We start from the raw sequence: 21,912 nt of genomic DNA, 5'->3' as shown, positions 1-21,912 counted from the left end.
TCAGCAGAAGAAGGATAACCGCAACAGACTGGGAGCTCAACGACGAAGTGTTCAGCAGCCTGTGCGACCTTTGGGGACAACCAAGAATAGACCTGTTCGTGGACAAAGGGAACGCAAAAGTCAGTACCTTCTACTCCCTGAACCCCCTGGGAAATCCGACAGGGATAGATGCTCTATCACAGTCCTGGAGCAGGGGCCTGTTATATGCCTTCCCGCCCCTAGCCCTCATTCCACGAGTCCTCAGAAAAATCTGCGAGTACAAAGCCTGGGTCATATTAGTGGTCCCCTATTGGCCAAGAAGAAGTTGGTTTCCCCTACTCAGGAAATTAGCAGGCAAGGAACCCATTCTCCTGCCAAGAAGAGAAGACCTCCTCCATCAGGGTCCGGTCCTACATCAAAGGCCGGAAGCTTTCCAGTTATCAGCCTGGATCCTGAGCGGCAGGTCCTAAGAGCAAGGGGTCTATCGGACGAAGTCATTTCTACCCTACAAGCAAGTAGGAAACCCGTGACCGCGGCAATATATAATAAAATCTGGGAAAAGTTCTGCAGTTATTGTGGAGAGGCGACAGTCGGAACTGGCCATCCCAACATCCCGAAGATACTTGACTTCTTGCAGGAAGGGTTCAAAAAGGGCCTTAGACCCAGCACTCTGAGAGTGCAGATAGCAGCCTTGAGCGTGTTCTATGACACAGCCCTATCATCACACCCGTGGATAGCCCGGTTCTCGAGAGCAGTGCAAAGGCTTAAACCCTTAATAAGGAAGAGCATCCCGCCCTGGGACCATAACCTAGTCCTCAATGCGCTATGTAAACAGCCATACCAGCTAGGAGCAGAGATAAATATTGGTAATCTCTCTCTCAAAACAGCCTTTCTAGTGGCAGTTACCTCAGCCAAGAGGTTAGGAGAACTGCAGGCCTTATCGACCCAAGACCCCTACTTACAAGTGTTTAGTGACTGCTTAGTCCTAAGACTCGACCCGGCCTTCCTACCCAAAGTTATCTCAAACACAAACATGAATCAGGAAGTAGTACTCCCTTCTTTTTTCCAGTCTCTCAAGAATAGCAGGGAAGAAGCCTACCATAACTTGGATGTAAGGGCAACTGTACTCAGGTATCTGGACGCAACCAGACCCTGGAGGCAGGACAGCAATCTCTTTGTCCAATATAGAGGCCCTAATAAGGGGAAGAAGGCGTCAAAATCAACAATAGCAAGGTGGATTAGATCCACTATTAGCATGGCCTATAGAGCACAGGGTCAGATTCCCCTGGGGAGCCCGAGTGCCCACTCAACTAGGGCCATGGCCGCATCATGGGCAGAAAAGGGGGGAGCCTCGGCAGAACAGATCTGCAGAGCAGCGTCTTGGGCCAGTCTTAGTACTTTCTCCAAGCACTATAAACTAAACGTAGCATCCACACAGCTAGCATTTGGGAGAAAGGTACTCCATGCAGTAGTCCCGCCCTAGGACCAATATACTTTGGTACTACTCCAGTGTGCTGTCAGGTAGTGACCTGGAAAACGGTAATTAGACCTACCGGTAATTGTGTTTCCAGGAATCCATCCTGACAGCACTGTTAGATCCCTCCCTATGACACTTTCCATACAACTGTGATGTAACATGTGTAGGAAGAATGTTGGTTTAAATAAAGTCTATGTTTGCATCCATCCAGATGTGTTACTTTGTGAAATCACTGAGGGATGGCAAGGGGAGGATCCTTTAAACTCTCATGGTTTCCTGTCCCACTACGGGTGAGAAGGACGTCCTCCAGTGTGCTGTCAGGATGGATTCCTGGAAACACAATTACCGGGAGGTCAAATTACCGTTTTCGTAGCCTTCTTTGGAGGACACAGAAACCAAGGGTTATACGCTGGAGGCTGACTGTAACGGCCATTGCCAATGCTCTCACATGGTTACCCTGCTCTCTCCATGCAGTAACACCAACACACTCACCGCCCGGCCACAGCAGCATCCTTGCGCGTATACTCCTCTCTCTGTGCAAGCTGCACTCTCCTTCAGTGGCGCACCTAGTGCACACATGCTACCTGCTATTAAAGTGGCAGTGTGCACACCTGCAAAGATGCTTGCAGCCAATAGCTCAGAGGAATTTTGTATACAAGGCACCCTCCCCAGAAGGGCAACCCCTATAGTTAGTTTGCTAAGTGTTGGTGTGTGCAACTGTATGTTGCCAGGTCCCCTGTCCTTAGTTTGTTATAAATATTTACTTATCCTATGTCAACCCATTAGTCTAGTATAGTGTGTACGTGATCCTGTGGCCACATCGGCGGTACCTGAGCCGTTTCCCGATAAACTGCGTGTCTAAACGAGAACCGATCTCCAAAATCCACATTATTCAGACTGTCCATCAGTTTCCAAATCCTGCTTGCCAGTGTCTCCGGTAACGTCTCCCCGCTCAACTAACCTGACCCGTTGAGATCGACAGCTGTGGTGTCGGGGACTACCTGGGAGTGGTACCTGGTGGCTACCTGCAGCTCAAGCCTAACTCGACTTTCAGGAGCTCCAGTAGCCACTTAGCTACACCCCTCCAAGTTAAGACCGGCCCGGTGGCACAGTGGTTCCATGAACCATGTGCGCCACCTACAAGCGTGACACTGACATCAAGAATACATGTTAGAAATAAAAGCAGACTCCTCCAAACAGCCTAAACTTGGCCAGCCAACACCCAGCTGTTAAGCTAGTACAAAAGCAATTGGAGGAACAAAATCAAAACCTCCCCAAACAAGGGAGGTTGCAATGTCCCCCATTAAATGCTGTGAGAAAGAGATTTTATGATGAGTACTAAAAATTTTCATTTCTCAGACACTTCATTGAGGGACACAGGAACCAAAAGTAGTAACTGAGTTGGGAAAACTATTACTAGTATTGCTGAAGGAAGAATAGCAAACCCTTAGATTACTACCCAAGCAACTGCCAGTTGTAGTACACTTCTGCTAAGACTTGCATTCATAGATGTAAAGATAAGAGCTCTGCAAAGATGTGACCTGAAGACTAATCTACCTCCAACGTGACACTAAGCTAATGAGTGTTGGATGGCTAGCTGTCAGCTGTTGGGAAGGGGTCAGCTTTTTTTTCTAAGGTGTATTCTTAGTGTCAATCTCCAGGTGGCAGCCTATAACCCATGGTTCCTGTGTCCCCAATGAGGTGTCTGAAAAACTACACACAAATTAATTTTGTACCGAAATATTAAATTAGTAAAGCTTAATCAAAAACATTCTTTTAACAATTTTATTGGGCCTAAAACCCATTGCAAGTATTAATTCTAAGATTATGTAATTAAATGTTTACGGCATTTTATTTAGATGCAAGAGTAGAGAGCAAGACTTTAATCAAACCATCCTTTATTCAATTTATTGAGCATTAAACCCAAATGCAATGCTCATATTAATGTTATATCAAGATAATTAAATACATGCTTTATTTAGACAACAGGAAGCTTTGAAGAAGAGCCAACGGTGTTATATCACCAGACGCTGAGCGCTCTCACAGCAGATGATCTCCCGCTTCTACAAAAAGAGGTAACAGTTCATATTTAGTTCAGGTCCATAAATTGTTACAAACACATCTTCACATGCAACTTTGATGTAAGTTTATTATTTTCTATCAATTATTTGCACTCCTTTCATACAAGTTACAAAGTTATTTGCAGCACAGGGAAAAAATATATTCTAAAGTCAAGTTAAATGATCTAAAAATATATGGAGAAAGCATTTAATATATTTCTTTATGGGTTTGGGGATTTCATATAATTACATTTTTTTATCAGCTATTTTTAACAATACCTTCTCCTCTTAAGATAGAAAGTAATATTTACTGTCATATTGTTCTAAATCGTTTAAGCAATCATATGATCACAGGTTCAATTGAGTTCCTTAGGTGAACTAAAATCTAAAGAGTCAGAATTTTTTTTTTTAAAAAAAGTTAAATATAAAAAATACATAAAGGTTTAAAATCACTGCTTTTTTTGCCCCTTCAAAATATTTAGTATGGTCATGTCCAAAAAAGACAAATCTCTCAAAATCCAAAATGTTTAACCGATGGTTGAAATAATTTTGTAAATCGAAAATGCCATTTTTCAGTTGCCACACTTTCCCCCCAATAAAAAGAGATCAATATGTCAAATGTATCCCAAAATAATATCTAAAAAAACCTGTCAGCCCAGGATACAAAATAAAAGCCCTCACACGGTTACATTTAAGGAAAAATTAAAAAGTTCTGTGTCTCAGAAAATAGCAACACAAATATATATATATACTGTATATATTTTACAAAATTGCAGATTTTTTTTCTCAGCTAAAATAAAAAAAACTGGACAACTTTGGTATCTACATAATTCTACTGACATGAGAATCATATTGCTAGGTTTTTTTTCCCACACAATAAACACGCACAAACAAAACCCCAAAAACAAGCATTGGAACCTTCCAACAAACTTTTCTAAAATTGGATTACTTAACTGCTTCCTTTAGCAGGTAAAACTCAAGCAACTTTACTTCACCCATAGCACTACTCAAGCAACCATGCCTCTTTCTCTGCTAAGTCACAACATATGAGGTCACCACTGACTATGATATTTCATACACTTCTAATCATATAATCTTTTGTTTCATAGTTTAGCCGTAGTGCGTGACCTCTTAATGTCTGGTACTGGGGCAGCATGGTGGCTCAGTGGATAGCGTTGCAGCACTGCGGTCTTGGGTTCAAATCCCACTAAGGACAACATCTGCAAGGAGTTTGAATGTTCTCCCTGTGTTTGCGTGGGTTTCCTCTGGGTACTCCGGTTTCCTCCCACACTCCAAAGACATACTGATGGGGATTCTAGATTATGAGCCCCAATGGGAACAGTGATGATAATGTTTGCAAAATGCTGTGGAATTAATGGTGCTATATAAGTGAGAAGAATAAAATAGCAATGCTATACAATCAGAATAGACATTCTCCTCCTCTAGGACTCCGTGCAGACTATTTGCAGCTGCAATTTCTATTTATATAGACTGGTTGGATAGCCTTAATAAAACACCTCCAGCTATTTTTCCCTTAATCCTCTTGATTGTATGTAACAAAGTGTAAATGTTTTAAAATGCTTACCGATTGCTGTCTTTTCTGGTTTCCAGCGTCACTCCTGTCCTCTTCTGAACTATGTGATCGCAAATCAGACTAGCAAGATCATATGGCCTTTTATGTGCAGAGCGGAAATTGCTTTTTCACTGAATGTCTATGTAGCTTTGTTTCGAGTCTCATAGACTTACTCTGGGAAAGCAGTTACCGCTCTACACAGAAGACGCTGGTTACGCCAGCGGTCACGTAGGCAACAAGAGGATTGAAACTGGAGAAGATAGCAATCAGTAAGTATCTTATTTCACTTACACTACATCACATACATATTTACATTAGGGGAAACATTTTGCTTGGAGAGCTACTTTAAAAATACTTCGTAGGTTTTCTTATTAAGCTATCAGGGTCCTGTCAGCGCCAGAGAACTGCCACGGCTGAACAGGGTGACTCACCCACACTGCGAGAGGGCCCGGGGTCAGATACTGCAGGGAAAGCTCAGGCAGACAGGACCTGGGACGCTGAAGGTAGCAAGCAGTGAAGGACCTACGATCATGTGACCGTAGGGGGAGGGGCTTAGGGTCCTGCTGCTGGAGATGAATACAGGATTCTACTACAGGGATCCTGGAGTAGAGGAGAGGGGAACTCAGGTCAGACAAATGGGTGGTCATACACGGAGAGGACGGCGCGGTATCAGAGGGATGAGCAGAGAGTAGTCAGAACGTAAGCAATGAGTCATACAGGGAGATAGCAGCACAGTACAAGAGGGGCAATCAGAGAATGGTCAGGACATAGGCAATGAGTCATACACGGAGAGGGCAGCGTAGTACAGGAAGGACAGGCAGAACTCGTAACGGGAACAGAACCAGATCAAAACCAAGCAAGCATAAAGTAGCACAGGCATAAAGCACAGACACACCATGGTCACACACACTCGGCCGAGGGTCAGAGTATAAGCGACGAGGAATGACCCCACAATGAGGCTATAAGAAGCCTCCCAGAATCCCACAGTGAGGCAGTCCAGATTAACCTCTGAACTACCTAATCCCACAAGCTGAGCAAACCATGGCATAAACTTAGAGATAGGTTTCTAGAAACAACATTAAGTAGAATATATGTTCCAATAATAGATAACACAACTCCATGAAGAGTATGATGCTGCTGTCAACCTTAAGCACCAAGTGGAGGAAAAATTGGAGTCACACAAAGAGAAGCTACAGGCGGCTGCAAACATGCTGAACAGGTTGGTCAATGGTTCATCGTTCAAATAATATACTATATAACTCAGTAGACTTCACATCACCCCACAGTCCTGTGCGCTCAGTGGACATTTGGTTAGTCTATGTATCTGATTTTATTGATTAATATTTTCAAGATTGAAAATGCAAGAGCAAGAATGGAAAGAGAAATTGAACCAAAGTAGTGTTAGCGATCTACTCACAAACTGTGTTCTGGCGGCGGCCTTTGTCACATATTGCCCTGCCCTAAGTATGGATAGAAGGTGAGTGAGAATATCTGAAAAATTTTAACGTCATTTAAAGAGTAACCGTCGTTTTAATTTTATTGCATAAATCAATACTACTACACGTGAAAATAAGCAACTTTGTGATATATCATATAAGAGAAATCTGCTTCTTTCTCACCGTGGACTGATTATTCATTCTCAATTATTGCGTATAATCTGTCTTCATCGAATGCCGATTTTCCCATTACTGAGATAGAAGATGACAGTTCGTGCTCAAAAATTTCTTTAGAAAACTGTAATTTTGGAAGAACTTGCAGCAGAATGCGCCTGACACTAGCTCCTCCTCCTCACCCGTCAATACGATTTTAAAAGCACCTATCCTATCTCAGTAATAGGATAGTCTGTCTTCACTGAATACAGATTTTATCTATGAATTGAGAGGGAATTATCAGTCCAGGAGGAGAAAGAAGCAGATTTCTCTGATAAGATATATTACAAAGTTTCTTATTTTCATGGGTACTATTAATTTATAAAAATAAAAATGAAAACAACAGCTACTCTTTACAACCTATATTTCCTGTTATGATATAATAGTAATGATAGATTAAAAATGACAAATTAAACATTATTTCTAAAATGTTGTATTTTACGTTAGGAGCAAAGTGACTAGTTTGCTTTTCAAAGTATGTGAGAGCTGTGGTCTTCATCTTCCGCATAGAACACTGCTGAAAAACCTTCCTCTCATTCAGCTCATGCAGACTCCGGTAATGTAATTATTGTCGATGCTGTGCAATATACTACTTATACCAAAATATTCAGGAAAAATGTTGCCAGCAATATTTGTTTTTTTTTTTTTTTCAAGAAAAAAAAAAGTTTTCTTTTCTTCCTAGATTGAAATCAAGACTTTGGAGGAAAGGGGGCTTCCAACAAACCCCCTTGCTTTGAATAATTCATGTATATTTTCCAGTACAATGGGCAGTAATTCCTGGGTCTTAGTGTGTGATCCCACAGGACAGGCTATAGACTGGATCAAAGGTCACTTACCAGAAGATACAGTGGAAGTAATGTACAATGTAAGCAAAAAATAGATTTGTTTTTTTTGTTTTTACGCCTGTTGTACTGTATTTTGTAGAAAGCTTACTTTTTGTAAAGTTTATTTCCAATGCCTGACAAAATGGCGCATACTCACTACTAGTGTACTTTCCACTGGCACAACAGTATTGAGTTTTAGTGCTAAATACACAGTAATGTCCTCTTTAAAGCAGGGGTCTTAAACTCAGCTGGGCATGTGGGCCGCACATAGGAAAAAAATGTAAATTTGATGCACCACACTCTTTGTAGGATGAGATGATATTTTTAGTGATACCTTTTTTTCTATACATGTCTTGATGATTTTTTTAACATTTTAGGTGTGTTTGTAATTTTATTCTTCTAAATGAATTCTTCAGCACAATTCTCTACAAACATTTAAGACAAGTTAAAGATGATGAGTAGCACATAGCTAAAACTCACAGTAGCTAAGCTGAATAATGAGAAGTATCAGTTATGGAAGTTTAAAGTAGAGATGTTATTGTCTAAAGATGATTTATGGAAAGTAATTACTACAGATAGGCCTGATGAAGATAATCAGACATGGGATAGAAAAAATAGGCAAGCAAAAGCTAATATCAGCCTATTAGTGGAATGAGGATGCAGCAAAGGGAACGTGGGAGGCACTGAGAAACCTACATGAAAGACGCAGCTTAAATCATTAGTTATTTCTGTTAAGAAAGCTTTACAGTATGAGACTAAGTGCAGACAATGACATGCAGAAGCACATATTCTCTATTATGGAAGTGATATCACAGCTGAGATCAATTGGTCAAGATATTAAGGAAAGCCATATAGCAGCAATATTATTGTGCAGTTTACCAGATTCATATACTGCTTTAATAAATGCACTAGAGACAAGACCTGAAACAGATATAATATTAGAATTTGTGAAGACCAGACTCATAGATGAATATCAAAGAAGGAAAGAACAAACAAATGATTCTTCTACTGAAAAAGAAAATGGAAATGCTCTTAAAGCTATAGAATCAACAAGACCCTATAATAAAGAGACAAGAGAATGTTTCAGATGTAAGAATAAAAGGAAATGTAAAGATGGACTGTACTATATGGAAAGCAGAACAGAAATTACACCATAAGGAAAATACACAGAAGGTGAAAAACACAATTTCTGATTCATGTGAAAATAATTGGAATGGTTCATTTAAAGTAGCTGATAAGAAATCATCATTTGGTTGGTTTATTGACTCAGTAGCAACAAGTCACATGACAAGTAATAAAGATTTCTTTACTGAACTTGATTTAAATAAAAAGGAAGCCATTTATCTTGCAGATGGAAGCAAAATAACTGCAGAAGGTGTTGGACAAAGGATGCTAAACTGTTCTAACAAATTTGGGTATGATTCAAAAATACTTGTACAGGATGTGTTATACGTTCCAGGATTAGAAGGCGGATTGTTATCTGTAAAACGTCTAACAGCTAAAGGACTTACTGTAAAATTCAAAGATGACGAATGTACAATCCTAGTAGGAAATAAGGTAATAATCAATGTCAAGGCAGATCAACAATTATATCATCTAGACACATTAAAGGAACAGATGAAGTTGTGTACACATGATCACAAGAATTGTATTCACATGTGGCATAGACGTCTAGGACACACATCCTGAAAGTATAATGGAGCTAGAAAGGAAAGAATTGACAAAGGATCTAATGATATCTGACTGCTCAATTACCGTAAGATGTGAATGTTTTATAAAATCTAAAGCCACAAGGATATCTATTCCTAAAGAAAGTGAAACAAAAAGCACAAGACCACATGATTTGGTGCATACTGACGTATGTGGACCCATGAAAGTGACTACATCAGGAGGCAATAGATATATGGTGACTTTTATAGATGACTACTCAAGATACACAGTCACATACTAGATCAAGAACAAAAGCGAAGTTTTCAATAAACTAGTAGACTATGTGACAAAGTCGAATAACAAGTTTCAGATGAAACCAATTGTCATTAGAAGTGATAATGGAGGTGAATTTACAGGACACAAAATAGAAAACTACAGTTAGGTCTATATACACTCACTGGCCACTTTATTAGGTACACCATGCTAGTAACGGGTTGGACCCCCTTTTGCCTTCAGAACTGCCTCAATTCTTCGTGGCAGAGATTCAACAAGGTGCTGGAAGCATTCCTCAGAGATTTTGGACCATATTGACATGATGGCATCACACAGTTGGCGCAGATTTGTCGGCTGCACATCCCTGATGCGAATCTCCCGTTCCACCACATCCCAAAGATGCTCTATTGGATTGAGATCTGGTGACTGAGGAGGCCATTTGAGTACAGTGAACTCATTGTCATGTTCAAGAAACCAATCTGAGATGATTCGAGCTTTATGACATGGCGCATTATCCTGCTGAAAGTAGCCATCAGATGCCTGTTCTAAGCTGAGAGGAGTGGTACCCAGTGTGGTCTTCTGCTGCTGTAGCCCATCTGCCTCAAAGTTCGACGCACTGTGCGTTCAGAGATGCTCTTCTGCCTACCTTGGTTGTAACGGGTGGCAATTTGAGTCACTGTTGCCTTTCTATCAGCTCGAACCAGTCTGCCCATTCTCCTCTGACCTCTGGCATCAACAAGGCATTTCCGGCCACAGAACTGCCGCTCACTGGATTTTTTTTCTTTTTCGGACCATTCTCTGTAAACCCTAGAGATGGTTGTGCGTGAAAATCCCAGTAGATCAGCAGTTTCTGAAATACTCAGACCAGCCCTTCTGGCACCAACAATCATGCCACGTTCAAAGGCACTCAAATCACCTTTCTTCCCCATACTGATGCTCGGTTTGAACTGCAGGAGATTGTCTTGACCATGTCTACATGCCTAAATGCACTGAGTTGCCGCCATGTGATTGGCTGATTAGAAATTAAGTCTTAACACACAGTTGGACAGGTGTACCTAATAAAGTGGCCAGTGAGTGTATATTTGGACAGAGACAAAAAAATTTTAATTTTGGTTCTAGACATTGCCACAATGAATTTTAAACAAAACAATTCAGATGCAGTTGAAGTTCAGACTTTCAGCCAGTAGCATAGCTACCGGGGGGCAGGGGGGACGGTGGCCCCGGGCCCCACACTCTGAGGGGGCCCACCGGAGCTACACTACACTACACCACTATTCTGCGGCAGAGCAGGGAGAATCGATCTCCCTACTCTGCTGCCGGCCGCTATGGGCCCCTGAGAAGGTGATGGGGGGCCCCGGTGCCAGCAGTGGGCCCCCCACCTCTCAGCCAGCAATGTCGTCCTGGGCTATTCTGTGCGCACAGGACATGTGATGAGGTCACAGGAGGGGCAGAGTCAGGGGTCACATGATCAGGGGCTTCAGTGGCTGCAGGACTCTGCTGTGCTGGTTGTCATGGTGCTGGCTGGATGAGGTGAAAATTCTGTGTGGGGTCATGAGGGGTTTACAGGGTGGATGTAGCAGAGCTGTGTGTGTATGAGGTGTACAGAGTCGAGCCGTGTGTGTAAAAGGTGTACGGCGCAGATATATGCATGTATGAGGTGTACGGAGGAGCGGAGTCCTGTGTGTATGGGGCGAGCGGAGCCATTTGTGTACAAGGTGTACGGAGCGGAGCCGTGTGTGTACGGGGTGTACGGAGCAGAGCCGCGTGTGTACAAGGTGCACGAAGCAGAGCCGCGTGTGAACAAGGTGCACAGAGTGGAGCCATGTGTGTACAAGGTGTACAGAGCAGACATGTGTGTACAAGGTGTACGGAGTGGAGCCGTGTGTGTTCAAGGTGTATGGAGCGGAGCCAGGTGTGTACAAGATGTACGGAGCGGAGCCGCGTCTGTACAGCGTGTACAGAGCAGAGCGCATGTGTACAGCGTGTATGGAGCAGAGCCACGTGTGTACAAGGTGTATGGAGTGGAGCCGTGTGTGTATAGGGGGTGCGGAGCAGAGCCGTGTGTGTGGAGCAGAGCCGTGTGTGTATAGGGGTATCAGGTGCAGTAATAGGGACACATGTGGCAGCAGCTCAGCATTGGGGTATCAAGTGCAGTAATAAGGACACATGCAGCAGCAGTGGCTCAGCATTGGGGTATCAAGTGCAGTAATAGGGACACATGCGGCAGCAGCGGCTCAGTATTGGGGTATCAGGTGCAGTAATAGGGACATATACGGCAGCAGTGGCTCAGTATTGGGGTATCAGGTGCAGTAATAGGGACATATACGGCAGCAGTGGCTCAGTATTGGGGTATCAGGTGCAGTAATAGAGACACATATGGCATCAGCGGCTCAGTATTGAGGCATCAGCGGCTCAGTATTGAGGTATCAGGTGCAGTAATAGGGACAGATACGTCAGCAGCGGCTCAGTATTGGGGCATCAGGTTCAGTAATAGGGACATATATGGCAGCAGCGGCTCAGTATTGGTGTATCAGGTGCAGTAATAGGGATATATACTGCAGCAGTGGCTCAGTATTGGGGTATCAGGTGCAGTAATAGGGACACATATGGCAGCAGCGGCTCAGCATTGGGGTATCAGGTGCAGTAATAGGGACATATATGGCAGCAGTGGCTCAGTATTGGGGTATCAGGTGCAGTAATAGGAACACATATGGCAGCAGCGGCTCAGTATTGAGGTATCAGGTGCAGTAACAGGGACACATACGGCAGCAGCGGCTCAGTATTGGGGCATCAGGTGCAGTAATAGGGACACATACGGCAGCAGCAGCTCAGTATTGGGGTATCAGGTGCAGTAATAGGGACATATACGGCAGCAGCGGCTCAGCATTGGGGTATCAGGTGCAGTAATAGGGACACATATGGCAGCAGTGGCTCAGTATTGGAGTATCAGGTGCAGTAATATGGACACATACGGCAGCAGTGGCTCAGTATTGGGGTATCGGGTGCAGTAATGGGGACACATGCAGCAGTAGCGGCTCAGCATTGGGGTATCAGGTGCAGTAATGGGGACACATACAGCAGCAGCGGCTCAGTATTGGGGTATCAGGGTGTAGTAATAGGGACACATACAGCAGCAGCGGCTCAGTATTGAGGTATCAGGTGCAGTAATAGGGACACATACGGCAGCAGTGGCTCAGCATTGGGGTATCAGTTGCAGTAATAGGGACACATACAGCAGTAGCGGCTCAGCATTGGGTATCAGGTGCAGTAATGGGGACACATATGGCAGCAGCGGCTCAGTATTCCGGTATCAGTGTGTAGTAATAGGGACACATACGGCAGCAGCGACTCAGCATTGGGGTATCAGGTGCAGTAATAGGGACACATACGGCAGCAGCGGCTCAGTATTAGGGTATCAGGTGCAGTAATAGGGACACATACGGCAGCTGCAGCTCAGCATTGGGGTATCAGGTGCAGTAATAGGGACACATACGGCAGCAGCGGCTCAGAATTGGGGTATCAGGTGCAGTAATAGTGACACATACGGCAGCAGTGGCTCAGTATTGGGGTATCAGGTGCAGTAATAGGGACACATACGGCAGCAGCGGCTCAGCATTGCGGTATCAGGTGCAGTAATAGGGACACATATGGCAGCAGTGGATCAGCATTGGGGTATCAGCATGAGGGGTTTGTGCAGGTTGGAGATAGATGGTGATGGGGCTGGAATATGAGAAGTGAAACGTGTCGTTGTATTCTCTGTAGCTGAGTCCTGGCTGGAGGAGTTGTCAATGTCGGTCTGGGCCAGATGGAAAAGACGTGAAAAGTGAACGATTCCATCAGTAAGACACCAACTATAACTGTGCAGTAATCACATATATTTTGTAGGACTGGTATTTACCACTGACCATATGGTGGTAATATCAATATTGGTCTTTATTTAGGGATTATTTTCAGTAACAGCGCAGTCATCTCCTACATCCACTATTAGGGTGAGTCACCGAGTTGTAATCAAAGTTACCTAGTTAGGGGCCCACTCAGGAGTTTCACCCCCCCGAACCAAAACCGTAGCTACGCCTCTGCTTTCATTTGAGGGTATCCTCATAAAAATTGCTTTTGGTCCCTTTAAAAACAGGGTGGCACATGTTAAGCAGCTGAAACTCCTAAACCATTCATCCAATTTTAATGTGGATACCCTCAAATGAAAGCTGAAAGTCTGAACTTCAACTGCATCTGCATTGTTTTGTTTAAAATTCATTATGGTAATGTCTAGAACCAAAATTAGAAAAATGTTGTCTCTGTCCAAATATATATGGACCTAACTGTACTTAAGACCAAATGTTATAGAACATCAAAAGACTGTTCCATATACACTTGAATAAAATGGAGTAGCAGAAAGGAAAAACAGAACTCTGACTGAAATGATAAGGTGTATCCTGACAGATTCCAAACTATCAGAGAAATATTGGGGTGAAGCAGCAATGACAGCTACATATTTACAAAACCAACTTTTTTCCAGAAAACTGAAAAAAACTCCATATGAACTGTGGCAAGGTATGAAACCAAGTGTGAATGATTTAAGAGTTTTTGGTTGTAAAGTTTTTGTATTCATTCCATCAGAAAAACGTTAGAAACTTCAAAACAGGTCCATAGAAGGGATATTTGTTGGATATAGTGGAAATAGCAAAGTATATAGAATCCTAGATCACAAAACAGACAAAATTACGGTGAGTAACAGTGTGACATTCATTGAGGATCTAAATGAAGACACTATGATTTCACTGGAAACAAAAAATGAGAAAAACAGCAGAAATTGATAAAAAACAGAATTCTGAAAGTTAAGAGATACAACTACAAACAGACACAGAACCAAGACGTTCAACAAGAGAACAGAAAGGAAAACCACCAAAATGTGTCTCATACAAGGCAAGTACAAGTAAAATTTATGAACCTACCTTTTGACAGTTAGAGTGATCAATGAGTGGAACAAGCTGCCACGAGAAGTGGTGAGTTCTCCTTCAATGGAAGTCTTCAAACAGAGGCTGGACAGACATCTGACTGGGATGATTTAGCGAATCCTGCTTTGAGCAGGGGGTCGGACCAGATGGCCCAGGAGGTTCCTTCCAACTCTACGATTCTATGATTCTATATCTCGACTTCCTGAAGAAGAAGATAATAAATGGATAGAAGCAGCGGAAATAGAAATAAAATCCATGCATGACTCAAAGACATGGACACTAACAGAATTACCAGAAGTAAGAAAAGCTATAGGATGTAAATGGGTTTTAAAAGTAAAGTACCAAACAGATGGCACAACTGAACGATACCGAGCAAGACTCGAAGCTAAAGGTTATTCTCAAAAATATGGAGAAGGCTATGATGAAACATTTGCTCCAGTTGTCAAACATACTACAATAAGAACTTTGTTTGCAGTTGCAGCAATGAAACAAATGTAACTGAAACATCTGGATGTAAAGACAGCATTTTTGAATGGAAGTTTAACAGAAGATATTTACATGGAACAATCTCCAGTATTCAAAGATGAAAGTAACCCAAACATGGTTTGCAAATTACAGAGAAGTATATACAGTTTAAAACAAGCAGATAAAGCGTGGAATGATAAAATCACGGAAGTGCTCACAAATGAAAAATTTCAAAGAAGCAAATCTGATCCTTGCCTGTACACAAAAAGACTAATGGACAGATAGCTTTATGTACTCATATATGTTGATGACATTTTAGTTTGTTTTGAAAAATAAAGGGATAAAGAGCACATACTAAAAATCCTGAATCAACATTTCAAGTTCAAAGACTTGGGAAATGTGAAACAGTACCTAGGAATACAGATAGAAAGAGAAGAAGATGGAAATTTCTTACTTAATCAAAATCACATGATTCAAGACATAACCGAAACATTTGGATTGAAAGATGCAAAAATAGCAAAGTCTTCAATGGAAACTAATTATCTTAAAGAGATGAATAGTGAGAAAATTGTATCACCAAACAATGAAGAGTACAGAATGCCAATAGGAAAATTGCTGCATCTAGCGACTGTTACAAGACCAGACATCGCAGCAGCAGTAGGAATTCTGAGTAGAAAAGTATCTAAGCCAAATAAAGTGGATTGAAATGCTGTGAAGATAGTAATACGTTATTTGAAAGGAACTGGCAATGTTAAACTGAAACTGCCTACAAGTGATAAATGCATTTTAACTGGATATGTTGATGCAGATTGGGCTGGAGATCCAACTGACAAAAAATCTACCAGTGGCTATCTTTTCTTTCTCTCAGGCGGACCAATTAGTTGGACTATCAAAAAACAATCAATAGTAACGCTGTCATCAACAGAAGCAGAATATGTTGCAGCAGCACATGCAAGTCAAGAAGTTCTATGGTTAAGACAATTGCTAACAGACCTAGGACAAGCACAGTTGGAACCAACAAAAATAAATGAGGACAATCAAGGATATCTTGCTCAGATGGAAAGAGTTAACCGAAGAACCAAGCACATTGATGTGAAGTATCATTTCTTAAGGGATTTTTGGAACAAGGAATCCTGAAATTAGAATATTGTCCAACTGAAGATATGACAGCAGACATTTTCACAAAGGCACTGAATAATGAAAAACGTCAGAGACTAATGAAGAAATTAGGTTTGACTGAATAAGTCCTTACTGTTGAGAAAGGGTTTTGGCATTTGCAACAGCTGTGGACGTCTTTGTTTGTGTAAAGGAGGACTTCATGCTGATCTGACAATAGATGGTGATATTGTGTAAAGTTTCCTTGCTTAATGTGTTGTAAGAGAAAAGGTCTCTTGTTATTTTCAGTTTTGATTTCCTACTTCCTGATGATGCAGCATTGTATGACTGTGCATTTTTCCTTTACCTCATGTTCTGACAAGTAAGGCTGAGTTCACACGTGGCGTTTTTTTCGCGTTTCCGCGGCAGTTTTAACCGCGCGATTTTGCCGCGAAAACGCGAAAAATAAGCATCCCATGCATTCCTATGGGATTCCGCAATGCTGTGCTAATGCTGCGGTTTTTACCGCGGCGGAATCGCTTCGCGGTAAAAGCCGCAGCATGCTCATTAATTTGCGGAATCGCGGCGATCCCGCACCCATAGGAATGCATTGTTCCGCTTACTTCCCGCATGTGGCTGTGCCCACCATGCGGAAAGTAAGCAGAACAATTGCGGATGGTACCCACGGTCCGGAGGAGAGGAGACTGTCCTCCGGGCTTTGGGTACCATATCCCTGTAAAAAATAGAATTTAAAATAAAAAATATTGTTATTCTCACCCTCCGACGTCCCGCGCAGCCTTCCCGCTTCTCTTCACGCTCCCGTTCCCAGTAGTCCTTTGCGAAAATGCCCGCGATGGCGTCCGAAAATGCCCGCGAGAACTGACGTCATTGCGGGCATTTTCGCAAAGGACTACTGGGAACGGATGCGCGGGACGTCGGAGGGTGAGAATAACACCGTTTTTTATTTTTTTTTTACATTCTATCTTTTACTACTGATGCCGCATAAGCAGCCTCAGTAGTAAAAAGTTGGTCACACTTGTCAAACACTATGTTTGACGAGTGTGACCAACCTGTCAATCAGTTCTCCAAGCGATGCTACAGATCGCTTGGAGAACGCTAGCATTTTGCAAGCTAATTACGCTTGCAAAATGCTAGTTTTTCCGCGGGAAAATCGCGGGAATTTAAAATGCGATTTTCCCGCGGACTGGAATTCCGGAATTCTCGCGGTAATTTCCGCGAGAGTTCCGGTACGTGTGCACTTAGCCTAAAAGTTTGGTATCCCATGTAATCTTCTCTGTGAACTTTTCTACTGCAACTGTGGGTATTCAAGGAGCTGTGCAACAAGCTGTGCAACAGTATTAATATCCTCAACTTGTAGTAATAACTCCATCCTTGTCTCCATTTTGTAGTGATGTCCTTATCCTGTAGTTATATCCCCATCCTGGTCCTTATCTTGTAGTAATGTCCCCCATTGTGCCGATCCTCACATACACGTTAAAAATAAATCTTTGGGGGGCGTGGCTTGGACATGGAGCTGTGAGGCTGCATCTTTGCTGAGCTCCTGCGTGCCTGAAGCCCCTGCAGCGATTAATCAGCTATATCTAGCTCCACTCACCCGTCGTTATGAAGGGCAAGACTGGTCTCCGTTCCCAGGCACCCAGAGAGCTTACTGCGGGTCCCGGAGGTGCCGGAATAGCCAGATATATGTCGGCCCAGGGAGGCGTGGGAAAGAGAACGGCACCCTCGGAAATGGTGGAGGGGAGAGGTGACTCCCCTGTGTGGCTGAACGCACATGGACGCCCTTCACCTGGGACCACAAGCAAGCAGAAGACTGGAGCTGTAGCAGGGAGGGTGCTGGATGGGGGAGGGAGGACTGCTGCTCCTGTGACCAGCCGTTCACCTCAGATGCAGACAGGAGGGAGCCTGGCACAAAGCACTGGAGAGGTGAGAGCTGCGTCCTGCCCCCCATCCCCCGGTCAGACCATGGCACAGACTGAGCAGGCAGAGGACAGGTCTCCTCCTATATTACAGCCCTACCAGACCCAGATAACAGAAGTGGTCCCTTCACTATCATCAGGGGGATATGAAAGTGGGGCTTCTCCCTGTCTGGTGTCCCAGGACAGTGTCCCCCCCACCACTACATCTCATGGCCCCCCTGCACAAGCTCCTTCTAGACCTGTGGGCCCTGATGATTCCATAAATGCTTCAGAGCTGAGAGCGCAGCTGAGTGCCATCCCCACCAGGGCCGATATGGAGGGCTATATTCAGCGCCTGGAAGCGGTGTGCAGGGGTGAAATAGGGTCCCTTAAGGAGGACGTGTCCCACCTTACTACTAACGTCTCTGCATTGGAGGCGAGAGTGGAGTCGCTTTCCTCACAATTACAGAGCCAGCAACAACATCTGGATCTACACTCGGAGTCTTTTAATATGGTACTAGATATGCTGGAGGACTCTGAGAACAGGAACCGGAGGAATAATATCAGGCTCCGTGGGATCCCTGAGTCTGTGGCCTCACGTGACCTTTCCTCGGCCCTTCACGGCATTTTTAATTCGCTCTTAGGGAAACCATCCACTGAACACATTGAAATTGATCGAGCTCATCGCTCGCTAGGGCCCAGGAACCCCGACACATCTAAGCCGAGGGATGTCATATGCAGGATCCACTACTTCCAAACTAAGGATGATATCATGCGTAAGGCGAGTGACCACGATGCTATAGACTTTAATGGATCTGATATTCTTCTTTTGTCTGATCTCTCACGCTTCACCCTAGCCAAACGGAGGGCTCTATGTCCCCTCTTGGAGATGTTGCGGGAAAATAGGATCCCCTATAGTTGGGGCTACCCATTCCAATTGCAAGTACGCAGTGATAAGGGTCTGACAACTTTGAGATCCCCGTCGGATCTCCAGAACTTCACCGCTGCTCTGAGCTTTCCCATGGTTGCGCTGGGGGACTGGCCTCACCTCACTGCGTCTGAATTATGGGGACTGCGCCGCGATGGAGGACCTCCTGCTGGGACTATGGGAAGAGGAAGCGGAGATCCCGCCGGAGACATGGATCCGTCACTCAGACCAACGACACTTGATCATCTATCCTAGATTATATGTTTTCTATTGTCTCTTTTGTTCCGCCTGCGGTACCCCTGCATACTGTCGGGCTCCCAAGAGGAGTCTGGTCGTAACTTTGGTCAAGTTTGATTAATGCAGGGGGACTGGAGCCATATGTTTGGTAGCGGTTTCATTTTCATCAGATTCTATCTGGGACTCTTGAACGGAGCTCCCAGCATAGCCTATTCTACACTGTTTATGAATGGTTTCCTACTCCGATGGGCACCCTAAATGATGTGCTTACCTGTTGTATTACTTTATAATTCCACTAATTATATCCTAGGCTGACTAACGCTACTTTTTCTTCTAAATTTAGCACTCGGAGATGCCCCTTCGGAGACCCGTTCCGATTGTGTTCACTTCTGCAAATGTATCTGGTTTATGACTCGTCCTGTTGTATTTGTTAATATTGTTTATACTGACAGGTCTACAGACCTACGGGGTGGAGTTTGGATTTCCTTTTTTTTTTTTTGCTGCAGGGGCTTGGCTGTTGACTGCTTGCTCTTTGCCCAATCACCTCCCCACTAGGGTGTGTCTGTGACACTACTTCTCAGAGTTTTCTCTGATATTGTTCTCTACACGAGAGGCCTAGTGGCCTCTTGGTCTTCCCTTTATTTCTTTTTTCTTTTCGGTCGGTTCTGAACTACTCTCTTTCCTTGGTGCTTTACTTTTACTATCTCTGTCTCTTCCCACCACCCACCCCCCCTACTCCTTCCTGACCTGATTGTGCCACCTGTGGGCCCGATAGTTCATTTGGCATCCCTACAACTCTGCTCACTTAATGTCAGGGGGTTTAATGTCCCCGAAAAACGATCGAAGGTTCTATACGGTATGCATAAGCAACGAGTTGATGTACTTTTGCTGCAGGAGACACATTTCCGATCAGACAGAATCCCTACGCTTAGCCATAAATACTACACGCAGTGGTTCCATGGAAGTAATTCTGATTCCAAGTCTAAAGGAGTCAGCATTGCATTACATAAGTCTCTCCAGGCTCAGGTTGTCGCCTCTAAGACGGATTCTGGTGGTCGATATGTGTTTCTGAAGCTTAAAATCGCCCACGATCTGTTCACCATAGCTAACATTTATCTCCCCAATCAAGACTAGGTCCGAGCATGCAGAAAGTACTTGCGGGACCTATCGGCTTTTGCGGAGGGCTACGTGATCATGGGAGGGGATTTCAATATGGTGTTGGACCGCGCTGTGGATTCCTCTTCGGGCAGGTCAGCGGTGTCCCCCTCGCAGATGGAGAGACTACGTCGGGCCCTGACGGACTCAAGGTTGGTGGATGTCTGGAGGTTACTGCACCCCACTGCCCGGGATTATACCTATTTTTCCACAATACACAATTCTTACAGTAGATTAGATTATTTTTTGATCAGCCACAGGCTCCTGTCTTTTGACCCTAGGTCCGACATCGACACGATGTTATGGTCGGACCATGCCCCGGTCTTGCTCTCCCTGCGGTTGCCGAGTCTCGTTCCGAAGGAATGGACCTGGTCCTTAAACCCTGGTCTCCTTGGAGATCTAACGTGTCAGGCGGCCGTGCGAACAGCAATCTCGGACTTTCTAGATTTTCACAAACACGACCCTACGGCTATTCCTTATCAATGGGAAGCTTTGAAAGGAGTCATACGGGGGGTATTTATACAACAAGGGGCCAGACTGAAAAGAGAGAGGGAGACTGATATAATGGGTTTGTTGACTCGTGTCCAAGCTTTGGAGACGGACCATAAACGGATTAGAGATGCTTGTTTGCTGACTGATCTCCTCCGGGTGCGCTGTGAGTTGAGCACCTTGTTAGACACGACGTTAGCACGACAGAGGGACCGCTTCCGTAAATTTATGTACAAATATTCTGATAAACCTGGGAGGGCCCTGGCGAGGTTTCTGCATCCCCGTGCCCCTACCACTTATATTCCTACCATGAGATCTGCTACGGGTGAACTGGTCCATTTTCCTGGGGAGATTGTGGACTCGTTCAGAGCATATTACGACTCTCTTTAAAATTTAAATGGCCCGTTGTCTGATATGTCCCCCCTCGAGTTTCAAGCACGGGTGGATGATTACATCCGGGATACTGGGCTCCCGCCTATGTCGGTGGAGGAGTCTGAGACCCTGGAGAGCCCTCTTTCAGAGCAGGAGGTTCTCGACACAATAAAATCCTTAGCTAATGGTAAGAGTCCTGGCCCTGATGGATTTTCTGCTGCCTTTTATAAATTGTTTGCAAACTCCCTAGTCCCCTTCATGATCAAACTGTTTAACTCTATCTCGGCCAGCTGTCCCTTTGCCCCCCAAAGGCTGATGGCTACAATCACCGTGATTCCTAAACTGGGTAAAGATCCCCTATTATGTGCAAGTTATAGGCCCATATCCCTTATTAATGTAGATGTGAAGGTGTTCGCGAAAGTGTTAGCTGGTAGACTGAACCCTGTTCTCCCTGGGTCCATCCATAATGATCAGGCAGGCTTTGTGCCTCACAGGGAGGCCAGGGATAACACGGTGAAGACGTTGCTCCTGACTTCATACATGCGCACAGGAAGGGTACCAGCATGCTTATTATCTATTGACGCTGAGAAGGCGTTTGACCGCCTAGGTTGGCCCTTTCTACGTGCTTCTCTGCAGCCACTAGGAGTGGGTCCTAACATGATGGAGAGGATTTTTGCTCTATATCATAGACCTACAGCCCGTCTCAGAGTTAATGGCACCCTCTCCCTGCCCATTAATATAAGGAACGGTACCCGACAGGGTTGCCCCCTCTCTCCTTTACTCTATGTCCTCGCGATGGAGCACCTAGCAGTGGC

General features: G+C 44.1%; 1 protein-coding gene across 1 annotated transcript in view; it reads left to right on the top strand.

Annotated features, from left to right (window-relative positions):
• LOC141100933 (uncharacterized) overlaps positions 1-21,912 on the top strand; it is a 516,918-nt gene that overhangs the window by 410,946 nt on the left and 84,060 nt on the right. Inside the window, exons 82-87 of the mRNA XM_073589707.1 lie at positions 1,049-1,072; positions 3,450-3,531; positions 6,196-6,308; positions 6,441-6,566; positions 7,186-7,294; positions 7,421-7,603. Of these exons, the coding sequence (XP_073445808.1) occupies positions 1,049-1,072; positions 3,450-3,531; positions 6,196-6,308; positions 6,441-6,566; positions 7,186-7,294; positions 7,421-7,603 (637 nt within the window). The remainder of the gene's footprint in view (positions 1-1,048; positions 1,073-3,449; positions 3,532-6,195; positions 6,309-6,440; positions 6,567-7,185; positions 7,295-7,420; positions 7,604-21,912) is intronic.

The sequence above is a fragment of the Dendrobates tinctorius genome, unplaced genomic scaffold (genome assembly GCF_039654945.1).
Source record: "Dendrobates tinctorius isolate UK_male_01 unplaced genomic scaffold, ASM3965494v1 ptg000111l, whole genome shotgun sequence".
NCBI lineage: Eukaryota > Metazoa > Chordata > Amphibia > Anura > Dendrobatidae > Dendrobates > Dendrobates tinctorius.
The sequence above is the reverse complement of the archived record's forward strand: the minus strand, read 5'-3'. Positions and strand labels throughout refer to the sequence as shown.